General features: G+C 42.9%; 1 protein-coding gene across 5 annotated transcripts in view; it reads right to left on the bottom strand.

Annotated features, from left to right (window-relative positions):
- Gramd1b (GRAM domain containing 1B) overlaps nt 1-19667 on the bottom strand; it is a 170970-nt gene that overhangs the window by 69062 nt on the left and 82241 nt on the right. Inside the window, exon 3 of one of the 5 annotated variants that reach the window (XM_027930512.2) lies at nt 5540-5596. The exons of the other annotated variants lie outside the window; for them this stretch is intronic. Coding sequence (XP_027786313.1) covers nt 5587-5596 — 10 coding nt within the window. The 3' untranslated portion in view covers nt 5540-5586. Of the gene's footprint in view, nt 1-5539; nt 5597-19667 lie in introns of those variants that run through there. 5 annotated transcript variants of the gene reach the window in all.

Genomic DNA, 19667 nt, shown 5'->3' with positions numbered 1-19667 from the left:
CACAAGTCCTTAGCAATTCAACAAGACCCTAGGCTGCTTAATGAGGTTTGTCTCAAAATAAAACATATAAAGGGCTGCAGATGTAGTTAAAGTGTAAAGTGTTCCTGGGTTCAATTCCCAGTGCCAAAAATAAAAATAAAATAAAATGGTCAAATCCTCTCATATTATCTTTCCACTGACTGTTGGATTCTAATTCAATTTCCAATTTCATTTGTTCTATTCTATTGGTTTTGAAAATTGCTGTCTTTGAAGAAGACAACCTCATGTGGCTAAGTTTGGTGCTATTCCACAATGCACTGAAGAGAGAATGAAAATCCCATTCTCCTAGATCTCCAGAATTATATTGTTTGCTCATTGGCACAGGAAGAATCTATATGCAATGATAGGCACCAAAATGTTCTTCTCCAGACAGAAAGCACAGTGTGAACTGATTACTAGGCCTAGTATGTGGAAAGGACTGGGCAAGGAACTGGAGTTAATTACTAGGGGAAAATGGGATTAACAATGTAAATGATCTGCAATCAAGACTCCCTGGGAAGTGGGCAATACCGCATGTATATGTGGTGCCCAGGAGCTGCAGAGAGTGAAAAATTATAAAATGTAAGAAGGTTGACTCGGCCTAGGGTTGTAGCTCAGAGTGCTCACCTAGCATGTGCGAGGCACTGAGTTTGATCCTCAGCACCACATAAAAATAAAAAATTAAAATATAGGTATTGTGTCCAACTACGACTAAATATATATTAAAAACAAAGAAAAAAGAAGAAAGATGACAGATGAATTGGCAGTTCAAAGACATATCCAGAGTTTCAATTAAGGGGGAATATAGTAAGGCAACTTGTTCTCTTTAAAGGCAATTATAACTGTCCAAGTATGAAAGCCACAAACCAAGAACCCAACAGGAGGGTGGCTATCAATGGGGCTGGAGATCTTGAAAAGAGGTAGGAATCTGTTTGAACAATGCAAATTAAAGTCATTGAACTTGACCACAATCTCAGGACTGACATAGAAGCAGATTAAATAATAACTTGAACAAGTTAGTTTGATGTTTTCCCCACCAACCACAGAGTCACCAAGTTCTGGACATGGTCCATTGTGCAGCTGTGCCTTGGCTCAATCTCCTGCTAAAGGAAGATAACTCCTGCTGTACAGAAGATGAAGGGCAATGGACAACATCCTAGATCCTAGACCAATATGATAGTATGTGGTCACCTTAGGATGCTCCTGCTTTCCTGAACAAGACCCTCATTTCCCAGCTGTCCAAAGTGATAGCTGTTGGTGGGTCACAAGTGAGATCCCTTTGGAAACTTCCCTGACCAAAGACAACAGCCTCACCAAAAAATATGTCCTTTCCTCGAGGACCAACCACATCCAATGACCAGTTCATAAAAGAATGTAAAAATCCACCTTTGCCTCAATTTGGAATGACTCTGCAGGGCTACCCAAGCTCAAGAGCATTCCACAGAATTGGCTGACCCCTCTTTCAGGTAGATCAAAGTTTAACTTCTCTCTGCCCAATATTGATTCCCTCATTTCCTTCCAAGCAGGAAGGCCATATATCTAGGGAATGACTTTGTTCCCAAGAACATTTCCCAACAAAACCCTGGCAGGCAAATCAGTATATGCCCAAGCCGGGACATATATTAATTATCATCAAGGAATGTGTGTGAATAGAGGAGACAAGACACACTGCTGAAGTTTAAGAAAATGACCAAATGTGAGGTTCAGGGAATTTGAAATTTTTAGAGTCCTAGCCCCTTCCAACAAGCTATAGCTACTCCTCTGCCCCCTTGAGGATATTAGGAGGGACTAAGCACCTCTCTAAATCTCCTCTTTGCAGAGGTCACAGACCTCCTCTTAATCCTGGATTAAGGTCTTAAACAGGGAAGCCTGCTTGCTGGGTGTCCCAGTTAAGATGCTGACATGTTGTACTTAGGAATAGACCTTGAGTCCCTCCTGCTACAGGCCCAAGGCCTGAGCCACAGAACTGTCACCTCTATCTCCCTCCACCCCAAACCCTGTCTTCCTTTGGAGAGCACCCACCAACTAGCAACTGGCAGCTAACAGAGCTCACATCGTGAGAATACCATCGTTAGGCCCTGAACTACACTGGAGTTAGTGAGGAAGGGAGGGGACAGCCTGTGTGCTGTCCAAGCTCCAGGTGTGCGCAAACCTATGGAGGTAGGGGATGTGAGAAGTAGGAAGGAATCTTAGTGTGTTGACCCTGTCCCCAGCTGGGGGGGGGGGGGGGGGGCCCTTGTGTGTGCTAATGAGGCTACTGTTACCATGTGCACACGTCTCAGGAAGCCAAGAGGCTACTGTTACCATATATACACATGTCCCAGGAGGTTGGTCAACAGGTTCAACTAGAAGAAAACACAGTACCAAAGCTCATTTTCAAGAATCCTAACCCAGCTCCTCTTTAATGCAGTCTGGATTCCCTAGAAGGCATCTGAAAAAGCTCCACTGTAGATTACTCCTATCTATAGGTATTTCTTCTTGGGCCTGTCTTCCAACAAGTACAGTTGTGGCCATTAATTTGCTCCTCCTACCCCCTCCTCCTTTGCACCCCCACCTTCCAAGACAGGCCTCCTCCTATCTTGGAACACATTATATATTGTTTTTTAATGTGGATAATTCACACTAAGGGAGGAGGTACTGGCATGCCACCATCCAAAACAGCATCCACCTTCATGGTGTATGGACACCTAGATAACTCTGATATATGACCTACCTATGTGATGCACCCTACCCTTGCCCTGGGCTTCATTTTCCTTAAGTGTTATGAGAAGGGGATGGTACAGACAACCCCCTGAAGTCACTACCTGCTCTAAAGGGCCTCAAGTTTAACTTCCTAACTTCACCAGTGGAGGAAGCGGCAGAAAAGGTGAGCTCTGTAACTACAGAACGTGAGGCAGAAAAGGCAGCAACTGGGCTCTTCTCTTTCCATGTTCTCTCTTCTGGAAACATCCCCATCTCTACCTACCTACCTACCTACCTACCTCTTCTCTTCCTATCTCTCCAGAAAAGTACTGCTAAACCCATTGGGGTGGCACTGTTGGGCAGCTAGGAGGTACTCTGTTTCTAAATGCTAGGCCAGTCCTCATTAGAGTTCTGGCACAGCCTGACTCTTCCAGTCAAAAACTAATGGGGAATGAAAGGGGACAAGCAGGAACTAAAGAGATCTGATTGAGGTGATAATTAGTCAAGTGGTAAGGTAGGGACACTGACTTACCCATGGGCATATGCTCTGACAATTTCCATTCTAAAACCTTCTTCATCACTGATAATATGGCTCTGACCTAAACTGAATTCCCTTCCCACACAACCCTGATCGTTCACCATTGCATCCCAGGAACCTGCCTCATGGAAGGTAACTGCAGAATAAGCCCCAGACCCTTGGCAACACCACTCTTCTACAAATCTAAAAGAAGGGTGAAGAGTCTAATTTCCAATGGGCAAAGACCACAAAGCTCAGCATAGACTCCAACTACAACATGGCTATAAGAATAACTCATATACTTGGCCCCCAGCAACTGAAGCAAAAGAAGGAATGTAACAATCTCAGCACAAAGCATGCTGGTAGGAAGGAACACACCTAGGAATTACCACACTGCAAGACCTACTATTCCAGAAAGATAAATAGGATAGTGTGGGTCTGGAAACCCTGCCTTATGCAAAAATGTAAAGTTAATAGGAATATTTAGATTAAAAGAGATGCCCTAAAATAAATAGGATACAAATATTTCAGAGTAGATAAGAAGAAGCCAAAGGAGAAGAGTCTGACTCTTTCTCTAGAGGATAACGGATGACATAATTAGGTTTGCAATAATAAGGAATGTTCTCAGAAATTAAGCATCCAAACAATGTAGGAGGCTAGAGTGTAAGGAGTGAGCTCCTGGCCGAGAGGAGCTCAGAGATGTCATGTGTGGCTGGACGCTACCTTGAATGGATGACACCTAATGAAATTCCTGAATAGCAGTGAGCACAGGGCCTACTGATATTTAAGCATCTCCATCTGCTTTTACCTATATAGATGCTTCTTCTCTAGATGGACAGTTAGAGGCCTACCTCTATTCTTGAGAGCCACAAATACACCCATAGGCTTAGGAATCTCTAATGTGGAAAGGCCTTTTGATCTCTCAGCCCAATTTCTGCTCAAAGTAGTTATCTCCCTCCAGCTTCCTCAAAAGAGAAGGTGATAGAAACAGGAAAGGAACAAAAATAATGGTGTCTTTTCCATTAGCCTCCAAAAGAGTAAATTAATATTCTTAAACAATGGGCCAACAGGAACCATATGCCTCTCCCAAGACAGGTGGATGAAATGTGTCCTGAGGTCCTTCCTCTACCCAATGCTGTGATCTCAGAGCAGTCATTAGTGTCCAAATCCCCAGCAAGAACAGAAATGGCCCTGTGCAGCTTCCTGGAAATCTTGTAAAATATGCTCAAGTAGGAGGGAGTGGATGCTAAGAAAACTCTGCCCACTGCTGGGTCCCTGTGTGCTGACATTTGTAATCAAGATGGCAAATATCCATGAGACATGCTCTGGAGGACTAGCTTGTTTTCTTCTAAATAACCTAGCATTTGATTCACCCAGAACCCTGATATCAGAATGTATACAATACAGGTTGAGAATGCTTGGAACCAGAAGTGTTTAGATTTCTTCTTTTCTTTCTTTCTTTTTTTTTTGGGGGGGGGGCGCGGGGGGGTGGTTTGGATTATTTGTATATGAGATATTCTTGGGATGGGACTTGAGTCTAAACCCAAAATTCACGTATGTTTCATGTATGCATTATGCACACAGCCCGTGTGACTGTGGCCCTTCACCTAAAACCCAGAATTTTCCACTGATGACATCATATAGATGTTCAAAAAAAGTTTTGAATTTTGGGATATTTCGGATTAGGGATGTTCAGCCCATGCCCTCACCTGCATATGTAGCACTAGAGTTCCCTATTTGACCAAAGGCCTTTTCCCATACTTGAGGACTTCTCTAAGCAGGGTGTGGTGCGGGGAGAGGACAGGTAGAAACGAAACAGTGCAATCCTTTTGGGTTCCTGGTCTCTCCCAGTCTCCTCCCACATTAAGCATGTCTATAAGTAGCTGGACAAATGTAACTACTGAGTAACAAATGCAAAAAGAAATTAGAGAGCACAGGCTAAAATCTAGGCCTTGGGCTAAATACCAAACATAGGAAAATGTGGTCCAACAGGATTATTTTCAGAAAAGTAATGGTTGAGCAAAACCAAGAAGTTATAATAAAAATTTAGATCCACATTGAGAGGCAGTACCCATTTTGGCTGCACAGCACCCCTGAAAGTAATGCTTCCCATGTACCCTTGGTTACACACACTCCCTGATACCCCACAAACACGTCTGCTAGGCCTTCCCTGAGGTCAGGAGGACTGAGTAGAGGGTTAAATTTAACTCAGGGGATTGAGCTGGGTGTGGATAGTAATTATAATACCTTGTATTTATGTCTGGCTATTTCTGGCCTGCAGCTTGTTTTCCTCCAATTCCCTTGGAAGAGTTCAGTGAGCCTTATAGATGTGGCTTCTGGTCCTTCCTGTGACAGCCTTACCAACGCTGTCAGCATCGCCTGGAGAAGGAAATCAAGAAAGGATTTTTTTCCCTCACACTCCAGACCAAGAGATCAAAGTCAGGGAGGCCAAATGGCAGGGCCACCTTCACAGAGACTAAACTAGGGATTGGCTTGTGCTCAAGACAAAGAATTGCTGGCCAATACTAAAAGATAGGAAGCTTCCCAATCTAAGCCAGCTTACCTGGGGGACCCTGAGCAATTATTCATAATGGTGATCTCCAATCTAGAGGATTGAATTACTATAGAAAAGATAAAGTGTGTGATTTCTTGAAGACCTAATATTCTTTTACAATATGTCAGTTCTGTTGTAAGAGCTTTAGAAATATAAACTCCTTTAAAACCTCATAACAACCCTACACCTGGGTACTATTATTATCCCTATTTTATAGATGAGGACACAAAAATAAATAAATAAGCACAGATTGGTGAAGAAACTTACCCAGAATCATAAGATAGTAGCTGGTGGGGCCAGGATTCAAACCCAGTTGGCCAGCTCCAGAGCACCTGTTCCCGACCACTAATAAGAAGTTGCCTTGCTCAAAGTCATGGGCCTAGGCAGGTATTCAGATTCCCTAGGTCCCCACATGATTCTGATAATAGACCAGGTCAGTGGTTCTCAAACTTTGATGTACTTATTGATACTCAGACTCCATGGGCCCAGAAGTTCTGGAACTGGAACCTGGAATCTACAATTTAACAAGCACCTAAGGCAATCAGTTCAGGTGGTGACCGACAGCAGGTACCTGGAGAAAAGGCACGTATGTCCTACACCTACCCCACTCACCTGGGGCCCTCACTGCAGTGTGCAGAGACTATTCTTTTCCAGAGGCTGGAGCCACTTCCCAGGGGGAGAGGGGCCGGTGGCCACACAAGGGTTGTTCTGCTGTTTAATCTAGTGACAAGGCTGTCTTCAGAAGGTGGGGGAGCTGGGGAGGGTGCGTGACCCCAGACAGCTCACCGTCCCTCCACACTTGACACGCTGCACATCAGAAGGAGACAAGGGATTGAAAACGGGAAAAGAAGAAAGAGACTGGGCGGTCTGGGCCCCTGTCTCTCAGTGCCAGAACAATGGCCTCTTCAAATCGCTGGCATCTGAACTGGCAGTCAGCCACCAGGAAAGAAAAGAGCTCGCTGTCCCTTTAAGGACGCCCTCTCTCCACAAAGGTCAGAGATGCCAGCTCAGCCTGCCCTGCGGCTGCCTTTCTGTCATTTTGGGGCCCCAAGGGGCGCGCTCCTCCCACCCCACCCCCATGACTGCTTCTCTAGGCACCTGCTATCTTCTGAAGGAGGCAGACCACCTGGGTGACAGCTGCCTCCCCACACAAGGAGTAGTGACAGGGCAGGAACAGCTGCTGGGGAGAGAACCCAGGACCTCATGTGCTTCTCAAAATCCTCCTCCAAGGGAGAGTTAGCAAGTACTGGGGCCTGGAGACCAAGATCTGAAAGATGCTGTAGAAGGCGGGTAGGAGCCTGAAAGAAAACTGGCCAAAGAATGGATGCTCCAAGAGAAACATAAAATTCCAACCAGAAGAGAAAAGAACGGCTGATGATTGATCCAGAAATCAAAAAGCGGAAGGAGTAAGGAGTGGAAAGGAGGTCAGGAGAAATGGGGAGTGGGGGACAGAGCAGGGAATGCAGGGAACCTACAAACTAAGTTCAAATCCTGCCATTTTATGTGACCTTGGGTGTCCTTCCCAGTTTCCAAGGAGCCACTTTTTCTCTATTAAAACACAGATGACAATAAGAAAATATTAGAAACTAATATTTTGGGGGAACTATCATTATTAGGGAACTGGCCATTGTTGGATCCTACAGGCAGCTCAGATGGTCAGCGTACACATTCAAGAGACCTGAACCCCTGATCACATCCCCAGTTCTAGTAAACCATCTTGCAAGTAAGTGCCAGAATGAAAGAGTCCTTTCATTAAGAAAGCAGCCTGGACTGAGGTAAACCTTGATCCTCATAGAAACATCTCAAAATCAGACATCTACTGAGTATATTAAAGGGGTCAGCAAACTGTTTCTGTAAAGGGCCACATAAATATTTTTGGCTTTGAGACCATACAGTCTCTGTCGCAACTACAGAACTCTGATGTTACAGGGCAAAGGCAGCATCCAGAGTGTGAATGAAGGAGCATGGCTTTCCCCCAGTACAAGTTTACAAAAACAAGCAGCAGGCTCAAGTTCGCTGACTCCTGAAATAAAAGATGGCATTTATGGAGGGAATGGTGAATGCTTACAGGAGATGGGAGATAAGATATGGAGACAGGGACCCATTTCTTTCTACCTTGGGACTGCAAGTATTTTACCCAATTATTTGACTGCCAAGAAGAGTCTCTGGCTAACAGCAGCCAACTGCAATGACCTGTGCCCATCTCTTTAGCACCTATGTCCAGAGTTTGATCAATCCCTCTTTATTTCAGAGGTCTCTTTTTCTTGTACACTGTGTGCTCTCAAGGGGCAGAGTCTCTTACGTCAGCAAACTTGGTGAGAGTCGGATGGACATGACTCAAAGCTTCCAACTTGCAATCCTTTGTGGCAGAATGTCCAACTCCCGCCCACTTCCCAGACCACTGCAGGTTGAGATTCTTTGATTCTTACTTCACCCAGTTTCCCGGAGGGCTATGAATCACAGAGAACCTATGCATTTGTTCCTCATTCAGTGATTATCAAAATAGGGGAGAGCCTACTATGATCCAGGTAAATCTTTAAAAATAAACACTTCTCTTCTGCCTTGAGTGGCTCTTTGAGAAGTATTTATTTCCTGCTCTCTGGTGTCTTCCTGCCCAGGAGCTGAAGCACTGCAAAAGTGACTTAACTGTATTAACAACATTTATCAGGATAATTTCTAAATGGTCCTAGAAACAGAAAGAAGATGAAAAGCTCAGAATGCAGAGGCAGTGAGAGCAAAAGGAGGTAGGAGGGGAAGGAGGAAAAAAAAGACAATTTCAAATGAATATTTTAAATGCTTACTTTACATCAATCTCTCTGCAGAGAATGACTTCATTCCACAAATCTACTCTATGTGTCCAGCTTTCCATCAAAACTCTACTTCCAATGCATTTTCCTCAGGAAGAATTTCCCAATAAGATCCACCAGAGCTCCAACTGCCCACATCCCCTGGAATTCTCAGTGCAGTTCACGCCTGCTAAAGTACCTTATGCAAGGTCTGTGAGCACTTATGGGTCCTGTCCTAAACCTCAGACTGCTCAAAACCCATAGCATGAATTTTCTTTCTTCCATGTTCCCCATGGGACCCTATAATTGGTGGGTGTGCATAGACTTGTTGCCAGGACAAAAGTCTGCCTCAATGGAAGAGTAGCTGCTGTTTTACCATATCCTCAGGGCCCTACCAGCACTGTTCACACTACCATCCATTCACTCCCTTGTTCATTCAACCAAACACATATGCAAAGTTTGTGTGCCATGCCCTGTGCTGTACATGGTCATACTACCTTATTTGCAAACTCATTTAATCCTTGGACCAACCTACTGAGACAATTTCTGACATATGGCTGGCATACAATGAAAGAAGTAATTTCAGAAAGACTGAGGGAAAATCGCCACTGATGGAAAGTCGTTGACAAGAACACTCTGGAAAGTGGGACCTCTTGTGCCCAAGCTAATGCTTGAGGTTAGGAAAACAGACATGTTCCCATAGCCCCTTCTGGTCCCATGACTGAAGACCTTCCTTGTAACTATTATTTTATATTTAAATGGACTGAATATTAAACTTAAAAATAAAATCACATCAGTCCTTAAAAAAAAAAAAATTAGTTTGGGAATAACTTTCTTTGAAAAATTCCAAACACAGAAACCATAAGGAAAAGAACATGATCATATTCAGACTAATGAAGAAACTGTGTGTCAAAAGTCTGCCTGAAGCAAAAAATAAAAGAAACCATGGGAAAATATGTGTGATTAAGGGTTAAAATCTCTACTATGTTAATGAGTTCCAAGCAGTGAGAAAGATGATCATGTTAACAGTAAAATGGGCAAAAGACAAAAAAACAGGCAATTCAGAGACAAAATACAAATTGAAAAAAAATGGCATCAATGATCAAAGAAATGCAAATTAATGCAACTCTGAAATACCATTTTTGGAATATCAGATTGGCAAAAACTCTAAAGTATGGTAATACCGAGGCAAGGACAACAGAGGAGAAAGCACTCTCCTAACAGGCTGGTAGGTGCCTAAGCTGAAACAACCTTTCTCAAGGGCAATTTGTGCAATGAATCCAAAGACTCTGGCCCAGAAATCTAGCTTCTAAGTTTTTAATCTGAAAGATATTGGTCATGACATCATTTTTAAGTTGAAAAATTAGAAAGAACCAAAAGGTCAAATAAAATAGATAAGTGATATACACTTGCAATGCTATGCTTAAAAGTAATTATGAAAGTCGATTTTTATTATTCTAGAGAGACCAGATATTTTAATCAGAACAATATATAGAATTTATTATAAATATGTCTATCTATCCATCTATACATAGTATAGTATACATAGAATAGCTTGAAGAATATAAACTAAAATGCTAATAGTGATTATCTCTGAGGGATCATGTTATGTCTGATATTTTTTCTCTTGACTCTACATTTTCTAATTTTTCTACAATGTCCATGGATAACTTGAATTGCAAAAAGAAATCCATTTTAAATACTGATAACTTTCTCTTCAAAAATCTGTAACTCTGACTTTTAATTAAAATGAGAAATATATAAGAATGTGAAAAATACATAATGACTTCTAATCCAAGACAATGAAATTATGGGAAACCAAGCAAAAAAGCTCAGAGAATGGAAAAGTAATAATTCTTACTTGGGGGGTGAGATAAATCTGGGAAAATTTTTCAAGCAACTGGTAATGAAGCTGAGTTATGCAGGTCAACTAGGATTTCCATAGGCAGAGACAGGAGAGCATAAAAAAAGACTCCAATGACATGAAGAGGTACTTGCCACACAGCACTCTGGCTGTGTTGGGCCTGGGATAGGAGGTTTATGAAAGGATGGAGGGAGTGATGAGGCTGGAGGCCAGGACAGAGTCCACTGGAAAAGACCTTGCATGACATGCCAAGGCGTCAGCTGTTAGCTTTTAGGCAACAGGGAGCCAAAAATCAATTTTTATAGAAGGGTTGATCATCTGACTTCTGTGACAGCTTAGTGAAAACCAGATCTGAGAACTAAATTATTCAACCAGAAAAAGCAATGAAGTATTGATACGAGCTATAACTTAGTTAAAGCTTAAAAATGTTATACTAAGTGCAAGAAGCCAGACACAAAAGTCCATTCATAAGCAAGTCCAGAGCACAGAAGTCTAGAGAAACAGAAATGGTTGCCTAGGCTGGGCTGGGGGATGGGGATTAGTCATGTGGTGCTAACCTAGAGGCTATGAGGTTTCTTTTTGAGGGAATGAAATGCTCTAAAGTTGAATATAGTGATGGATATAAGTATCTGTGAATACTAAAAAATATCGTACATCCTAAGTGAATGAATTTTATGCTTTGCAAACTATATAAGAATAAAGCAGATTTTAAATTAGATAGATTAATTAGATAGATGGTTTTTACAACACACCAAGTAAGACACTAAAAGGTTATGAATTAAGAAGACAGTAGCAAGAGTCATGGAAAAGGGAGCGAGTAAGTCAGAGAGACATTGCAAAGACAGAAGTAACCACATGGGGATTGAGGAAGAACAAATAAAAACTGGTGCCAAAGTTGCCAGTATAAACGACTGGGAGAGGTGGAGGTGAGGAGGTTGGCAGAGGAGGAAGTGAGGAGGTTGGGTGGGAGACTATTCTAAATTTGTTTTCATGAAGTAAATGTGAGAGCTTAGCCTACCCCAGGAAGAGAAGAAACAGAGAGAAGTGCACAATTGTACTTTCTAGTCCCATTCCTGACAATATGGCTAAGGGTTCCTTGTGACTGATGGTGACAATTACAATTACATTTTGTGCTAGCGAGCAGCTCAGAAGTGATCTTAACCTATGCCTAGAAATAGAAGAATTTAGCCAGAGAAAGAAATTGAGACTGCAGCAAGTAAGAAAACCTAACCCTGTAGCTGCATACACAGTACTCTCAGTATTTAACAGTACTTAATACTTAACTACTCCAAATATAGATTTTTGCAAAACAGGAATACTACCATTACTGCTAAAATGCCATGCTTTATGCAAAGTTCACACGAGCTCAGTGGCAATGGTTGGCTCTTTATTACTAATGGGCCTCACAAGAGTATAAATTTATTTCACTTATTTATATCAAAGAAAGCAAAAAACATGAAGTAGAAACACTTGGTTAATGAAATCAGAGGGATAAAAGAAATCTTTTAGACATGCCAGTTAATAGATGCAAAATAAATGCATTAAAAGGCCAAGGAAAACAATGTGCAACAGCAAAGCAAATCACCCTCAAAGAAAAAAAAAATGCTCAGTTCCCCAAATTTGCATCCTGAGATTTGTCAAATTAAGTCTGAAAAATCAAAGCAATTTTGCGTGTCATGTCATAATGTCCCTGGATGTAAACTATGACCATTCTGTAAGGATAAAATGTTGAGGTCACTGCAGGGAAGCTATTATGAAACAAAGAGGCTCCAGGTCTCAGGAGAAAGGGTCCAAAAAAAGATCTGAACTGAAAGATTAATCTATTTGCACTCCAGCAGGAGAGGCATCTGAGTCCCTCCCATGGAATTTTCCTGTAAGATCCTACCTAAAAGCGGGTGCCAGTTCTGGCTCCCCCCACAACAACAGGCACCCCTCCAAGGCAAGGACCAGTTCTTATTTATTCTTACCAGCTAGCCTAGTGGTTAAGAAATGTTGGTTGAATACACAAATGATTAAATGACTAAATAAAGGGCAGAGAATATAGTAGGAACTTGGGAAGACCATTAAGGATCTTGCACCCCAAGAATCCTTAGTCAGAAGGACAAGTATGTCCAAAAGAGATCAATTCTGTTGATGGAATCTCTTATCATTTTAGAGATGAGGGCATGGATGCCTTGCCAAGGTCACCCTCTAATGAGTGGCAGAACAAGTTCTGGCCTCCATCAAGGAGGTCAAGTGACCATGCCTGTTTGGGACAGGAAATGGAAGATTTCCAGCAATGAGAGAAAAAACACAAGATTTGGGAGGCTGCTCACTTGAAAGAAAGGGTAAAAACTGACTGATAGTGACCTTGTGTCCTATACAAGACAGATAATAATCAGGGTTCTCTGGATCCATCTAGGACAGAACAAACAAGAAAAGTGAATTTTAAGTGGGTGGAAGGCAAGGACTATGACCACAGTTTCTGTCTACATTTCAAACATAAAATCATTAGGATTCTAATAGCAGCTAACAGTGATAAAGTGATTGCATGTGCCTGGCCTCTTCCTGTTTGCATGAACATGATTTGTCCCATTTAATCCAAAGGATCTTTACAGCAGCCCTCTGAGATAGGTGTGATTGGCCCCATTTTGCAGATGAGCATCAAGGCTTGAGGAAAATAACAAACTTGTCCATAATCATACAATCAGTGAGCAGCAGAGGCGGTGTGATCTGTCCCTAACCGTGTACTGCATAGCTAGGGTAAGGGAGCTCCACCATGCCAAAGCTACAACCCAGTGAGTACTGGCTGAGATTCCCCACTCTTCTAGGTGGGAGAATGTAGACCACAGTCAGCACTCTGTTCACAAAGATTTGCATTCTCAGAGGCTAGTCCCAACCTTTGAATATTGTCATCAATCTTAAAAAAGAATGGTTTCACAGCTAAGGCTGACGTTCTGAGGCTTAACTGGATGGTGAGCAGGCGATGTTTGTTTAATTATTCTTCTCTGAACTGTGTGGTTACATTTTGTTCATTCTTTTGTATGTGTGAAATATTTCACAATTAAAAAAAAAAAAAATACCTCCTGACCCAGGCGTGAAGGGACAGCCACAAGGTCAGGTATGAGTAGGGCTGTGGCTCCCCGTGGGGGTGTTGTAACTGCATCTCCTGATAGAGAGGGCACAGCTATCCAGAAGGAAGACCCCAGCTCCTTGGCAAATGTGTCGGAACTGTCAAGCTGGAAGCTCCAGATTTCAGCCAGATCAATACTCTGCTCACTGCTTGGAGCAGAGTGAGAAGGTCAAGGATCCAAGATCTGGAGCACGGCTTCTTCCAAATGGTCCCAGTTCTGCCATTTCTATGTGGTGCAGGGCCTGTAACTTAAACCTCTTTGAGACTCTGGGGTTGTTTTGTTTTTTGTTTGTTTGTTTAAACCTACGAAATGGTATAAATGCCTCCTCTCCAGTAGGATTGTCGAGATTTTAAAAATAAAAAAGGAAAGCTCATAGAAGTGTTATTGTCTTTTCCCTCTTTTTATTTACGAATTTATTTTTTTGTGTGTGTGCGTGATACTGGAGATGGATCCCAGGACCTCAAGCATGCTAAGGGAAGCAGCCTACACTGAGTCACATCCTCAGTCATGTGACTGTCCTTTCTAGCTCCCAAACATATACACATTCAGTTCTTGCCCCAAGCATGGCTCCCACTGAGCTGGCAAGTGCCTCTCCATGCTCTTTGGTCATCCTGGGCCTGAGGGCTTCTCCTCCACACCTGCAGGACTCTGCCTTGCTTTGAACTTTCTCTACTTGAGCCCTGTTTTGCCCTTTAAACTTCTACCCTAGCATCCCACAAGGCCCTTATTCTATTTTTTTTTTTTTTAATGGCTCAGTTCTTGCCTCCCCCCCAGGCCTGATCTCTTTTGAAATGACAATAGCCTTCACTTTTCGAGAATAAATCCACCTCCTCCAATTGCCCTTTCTTGACTTCTTTTGACCAATATCACTCTCTCTGTTCTTGCACACCTTTGTAAACCATCAACTACTGTCTTCATAAATTGTCCCATAATATTTCTCAAAATGTTCCTGAGTATTAAAAGTCTTTTCTTACAGACAAAGATCTGCCTTCCAACTGCTTGGCAACTGGACTACCATATTTCTTTTTCTTGCCCTTTTTATTTTTTATATTGAGACAGGGTCTTGCTAAATTAAATTGCCTCTCCGGCCTCAAACATATGATCATCCTGTGGCAGCCTCCCCAGTCCCTGAGATTGCAGCTGTATGCTGCTATTCCGGCTAGCTCAAACACTTCTGTGTGTGATCTTGAGCAGATAACAGCCTCTCCTTAGTTCACTTACCTGTAAACTAATCATAGGGCATAGCTTAGAAAATCCACGTGAGCTTATACGAGATTCTACAGCCTGGATCACTGAGCCATCACAGGGAGGATGCTTCCTTGGAGAGTTTTCCAGACTCCAAGGGGATGCGGAGTGATCAAGAACTAAATTTACAAGTAGTTAAGCTACTACAGAGTGGTTATCATGGCCTCACTTGCCCCATTCAGATTAATTCCACATCTTTCTGCAAGTACAAACTCAAAAAAAATAGCATTAAGAAAAAATAAACACAGCAGGGCTGGTGGCGCATGCCTATAATCCCAGCTGAGGCAGGAGGATGCCAAGTTCAAGGTCAGCCTCAACAACTTAGCAAGACCCTGCATGGAGAAGGAAGGGAGGGAGGAAGGAAGGAAAGAAGGAAGGAATAAAGCCTAGCAATGCCTAGTTGATTATATCCCTTAACTCTTTAAGGAAACAAATGCCCAGTCTTGTGGACAATTCAGTAAAGGATCAGAGTAGTACTTTTCAAGTTCTTTTACTGAAAACTCTTAAATCATCTCTTCCAGCAATAAGCTTGATGACAACGAGTCTCATAATGGCCAGCAGAAAAGGCTTCAAGCCAGCAGCAAGAAGAACCTCTAGTACACATAATATGATTTGTCACAACCTCTACCACCCACAAGCTTACATTCTGAGATAGTGAACCTCTTTTTTCTTAAAATAACAATGAGAACAACAAAGACAAAGCAAAGCAAATAATGCTTATTGCTGCTTATTGAAGCCAGGTGTAGTTTCCCAAGGGAAACATAGGTGACAGCTGGAAAGGTCCATCCTTGAGAAATCTGTAGAGTCAGAAGATTTGGTCCTTGCCCTGAGCTGTCCTGCTCACTCAAGGGATTTCAATGCTTAGATGACCAGCACTCAGGGCCTGAACCATTGCAAAACTCCAATTCCACCCCACCAAGTAATAAAATAAACCTCGCGCTGTTCACAGGAGGGCATGCCTGCTGTGCAATGTTTGTAAATGAATATTTAATATTTTCAAATGAAGGTTTATTTTCAGTACCCCCTGCTGGCTAAAGAAGGGCACCGACAGTCCATATCACATGCCACCCGCTCTCTCAGGATGATGGCCTTTTTCTAAGCCATTAGTAAAAAGGAAGCTGAGAGATCGACTAATCTGCCCAGTGCTGTCATTTAATCCCACTTTCAAAACCACCACCACCCAAGGCAAACAGAAGTCACCTACCAAGGCCACACAGCAGGCCAAAAGATAGTTACAAGGTTCTGATTCAGAAGGCATCTCTCAAGCCACTGAGACCCCCAACCTGCCTTGCAACCCACCTACAGGTCCACATCAATAGCTGGGAAGCCTGGCTCTAAGGGAGGTGTGTGGGGGCCACATCAGGGCTCTCTCCTCTAAAGGAAACTTGTTATGCAGAAAAAATCTTGGAGAATAGATATGTGCTATATAAACAAGAACTGGAGAAGTAGCAGAGCTCTGTTTACTAAGAGATTTTAAGGGAACAAGAATAATGGACATAAATTGACCTTTGGTGTCAATCAAATATGGCTGAATGAACATTAATAGCCCTGAAATATGGAGGGGTGTGCAAAAGTCTGGACTCTATCCCAGTCACCTGGGAAAAAGACAAGTAAGTTCTCACACAGCACCATCTTCCCAAATAAACAGTGTGGAAGTAGCATGATTTCTCACTCACCCGCTCACACACAGATAGAAACTCAAAATTAATTCCTCTCATCTGGGGACTGAGGCCTCACCACCTGAGAAGTGCCAGGAACTACACACTTTCCTAATTCTAGATTTTAATTTGTTCACAAAATCAAATTCTCCTGGTATACTGACTTTTCCTGGAGGTCTATTCCAGCCCTTGGGCTCTGTGGAGAGTGCACCACCAAGCCCAACAGATGTGAGAACCAGGAACACGAGAAAGAATCCAGACAGATGTCACTGCAGTCTGCTGAGGCCTGTGGGGGACAAAGCAATCTGTGGAGGAAAGCAGACCCACAAAATTGGACCTTAGTATTTTAGGATCTGAAGCTCTACAGGAATTGGGCATATCTTTACATCGCCAAAAGAGGGGGCGGAAATCAAGTAAAAGTAAAGGAAAAGTGAAAATTTTTTCTAAAGAAAAATTGGCTGGGTGCAGAGGTGCATGCCTGTAATCTCAGCTACTTAGAAGGCTGAGGCCGCAGGATCACAAGTTGTTTGGGACCAGCCTTGGCAATTTAGGGAGACACTGTCTCAAACAAAAAGGGCTGGGGGTGTAGCTCAGTGGTAGAGAACCCCTGGGTTTAATCCCCACTACCAAGGGAAGAAAAAAAAAAAAAGATTCTTGGCTTCTAAATTGCCACTTCCTCTCTCAGCCTCCTCTAATGAAACTCTTACCTTGCTCACCAAATTACCAGCAGATGGAATCACTGAGACTCTTTTGATACAGCCTAATGCCCTGCCCTAATACGGAGGTCAGCTTGCAGAGAGACTTGTGTATCACCGTACTACAGCCACTTGTCAATCAGACATATATCACGATCATCTTCATCCAAAAGCATCACCTGCAATAAGCGCATAACTCCACACAGTACAGTGTGAATGTTGTGCAAAGAATAGCCTTTACTTATCCAATTGTCCAGCATTTAAGCCCACTTCCTTCATGTGCCAGTCACCCCAAGTCTTTTTTCCTGCACTAGCTGAAATAAATTTCTGGAGTGCTTGTTGTTCACTGCACTTATCTGCCCCTTAGCACTTACTGACTTGTGCTTCCATATGTTTATTTGGGGGAGGGAGAAAGGGTGTTCCATCTGTGAGGCTACCAGCCCCTAGAAGGCCAAGGCAATATCCTCACATAGTTTTAACTCCCACAGTACCTAGGCAGAGGGCTACAAATAATAGAAACTTGATGAACATTTGCAGAATTAAAAGAATGGAAGAGCGCACAGATGCATTGACCTTGAACCTGCTCTCTGGGAATGTAGGTCTGACACAGACATACCTTGATTGCTGAGGTGGTCACCAACCTGGCATAAGGGAAGCAACAAGAGTTTGCATCCTAACTTTTTCATGAATTTGTCACATAAACTTAATCAAAACACTTAACCACTCTGTACTGTAGTTTCCCTTGCTCTAAAAGGTAGATACCAGACACTTTGCTGGATTATAGTAAAAATGAAATTAGATAACACATGTCAATGCACTTCCGAGTCTAATTAAGTTAACTAGTGAATATAAGACAAAGAGACAGAGCAGGGGAAAGTCAGTACAGAAGGGGAAAGGTAACCAAGAGCAGGTGAACAATTGGGGAAAATTACCCTGTTGCAAATCCAAAGCCTGATTCTTATCTATCTGCCCTCACACAGGCCACTTATCCTCACTATCTCACCTTCCCCACTGTAAAATGGTAATCTTAATCATAATCCAGTAAGTCCCATATTAATACATTCAAAGTGTTGAATATGATGCTTGCCACATAGTTAAGTATCAATAAACATTAGTTGTCACTATGCTTTTATTCTCAGCATTACTTTTTATATCACCAATGCATGACAGGCATCAAAGAACTGTATTTAGAAATGCTTTCAAACATTAAAAAGCTCATGAACCCCATCCTCTCCTATGCAGGTAGTATTATCCAGAACATGGTTGCCAATATATTCAGTCATCCCTATTGGAAGAGTTGGTGATACCCTGACATAGGATGCCACCAAAGGGAACCAGCCACATTTCAAACAAAAATATACACAACAGGACTACCAGGGGGCCAAAATGAACAAACATCTGTACTTTAATGAGACTGTGGGTCATGAGGTCTAATAGTATGCAGGAAAACATAAATGACAAAGCCCCTGCCCCCCCATTTGGTCTGGCTGAAAAAGATAAGGTTAGACCAGTTAAAGTCCCCAGCTTAACACCACTCTCCTTGTTAAAATGCATCAAGAAAAATTCAAGGCATGCTTTTAAAGGCAAATATTTCTGCATGTCCCTGAAAGACCAATGAAGGCTTAGGCGAGAAGCCTTCTGTGTTAAAGTGATGTCTCATCCTGAATGACAGCCAAACTACCCCTCAACCCCAAGCTGGGTGTGCTGACAGCAAAGGAAAGATGCCCAGTGATTTCTGATGCAGAGCCCAGTGTCCCTGCTCTCTCAGCAGCACCTTGCTTAGAGGCCTCAGCTTGACTCTCCTGAGGGATGAAGATACAGCTCTAGCTACTGATATGGGCAGAGTTCCCAGTGGCAATGGACCCTGCTAACAGTTTGCAACCCAGCAGGCACAGGGCACTTGGCCCCAGGAAAGTAAGGATCTGAGTAGCTCTATCTTTCTCAAACTCAAAAAAGCGAGTACGCCTTCAGAACAAGAATTAAGCCCATGTGTGATATTAGAGCCTGAGAAGGAGTTACAGTCTAGATGGGTACAAGTGCTCGCCACTTCTCAGGGACTCACAGGTCTTAAGTGCTAAGCTTGCAAGAACTTAGCTCCTCCATTTGCCTTCTGCAAAGCACCTTCACAAGACTCATTAAGATACCCTCTTGCCTATAGGAGAGTCAGACCCATTCTGTCAGTCTATAATGTAGGGTAGGAGTTTCACAAAATCCAGATGTGACCTACAGCCACGCTAGGACTCCATGTCTTAAACTGCTTGATACCTCATCCCTGACTGAAAATCCACCTGCCACCCAGAGAGATGCCCTACCACCACCCCAGCTTGGACTGCCAGCTGCAATGAAGGGAGGCGCATCCCTGCAGGGAGCTCTCCCAAGCTCATTCTCCTCCTCCCACTTTCCACCCTATTCAAGGAGAGAAGTCTCCCTCCCCAGCCCAGGAAGCCTTTTTCCTCCTAAGGGGGCCTTCAAGGCAGCTGCACATGGTGCCCTGCAGGGGTACCAGATTCCTGGTAGGACAAAGTTTTCCAAGCA

The sequence above is a fragment of the Marmota flaviventris genome, chromosome 9 (genome assembly GCF_047511675.1).
Source record: "Marmota flaviventris isolate mMarFla1 chromosome 9, mMarFla1.hap1, whole genome shotgun sequence".
Lineage (NCBI taxonomy): Eukaryota > Metazoa > Chordata > Mammalia > Rodentia > Sciuridae > Marmota > Marmota flaviventris.
This window is presented reverse-complemented; position numbering and strand designations above follow the sequence as displayed.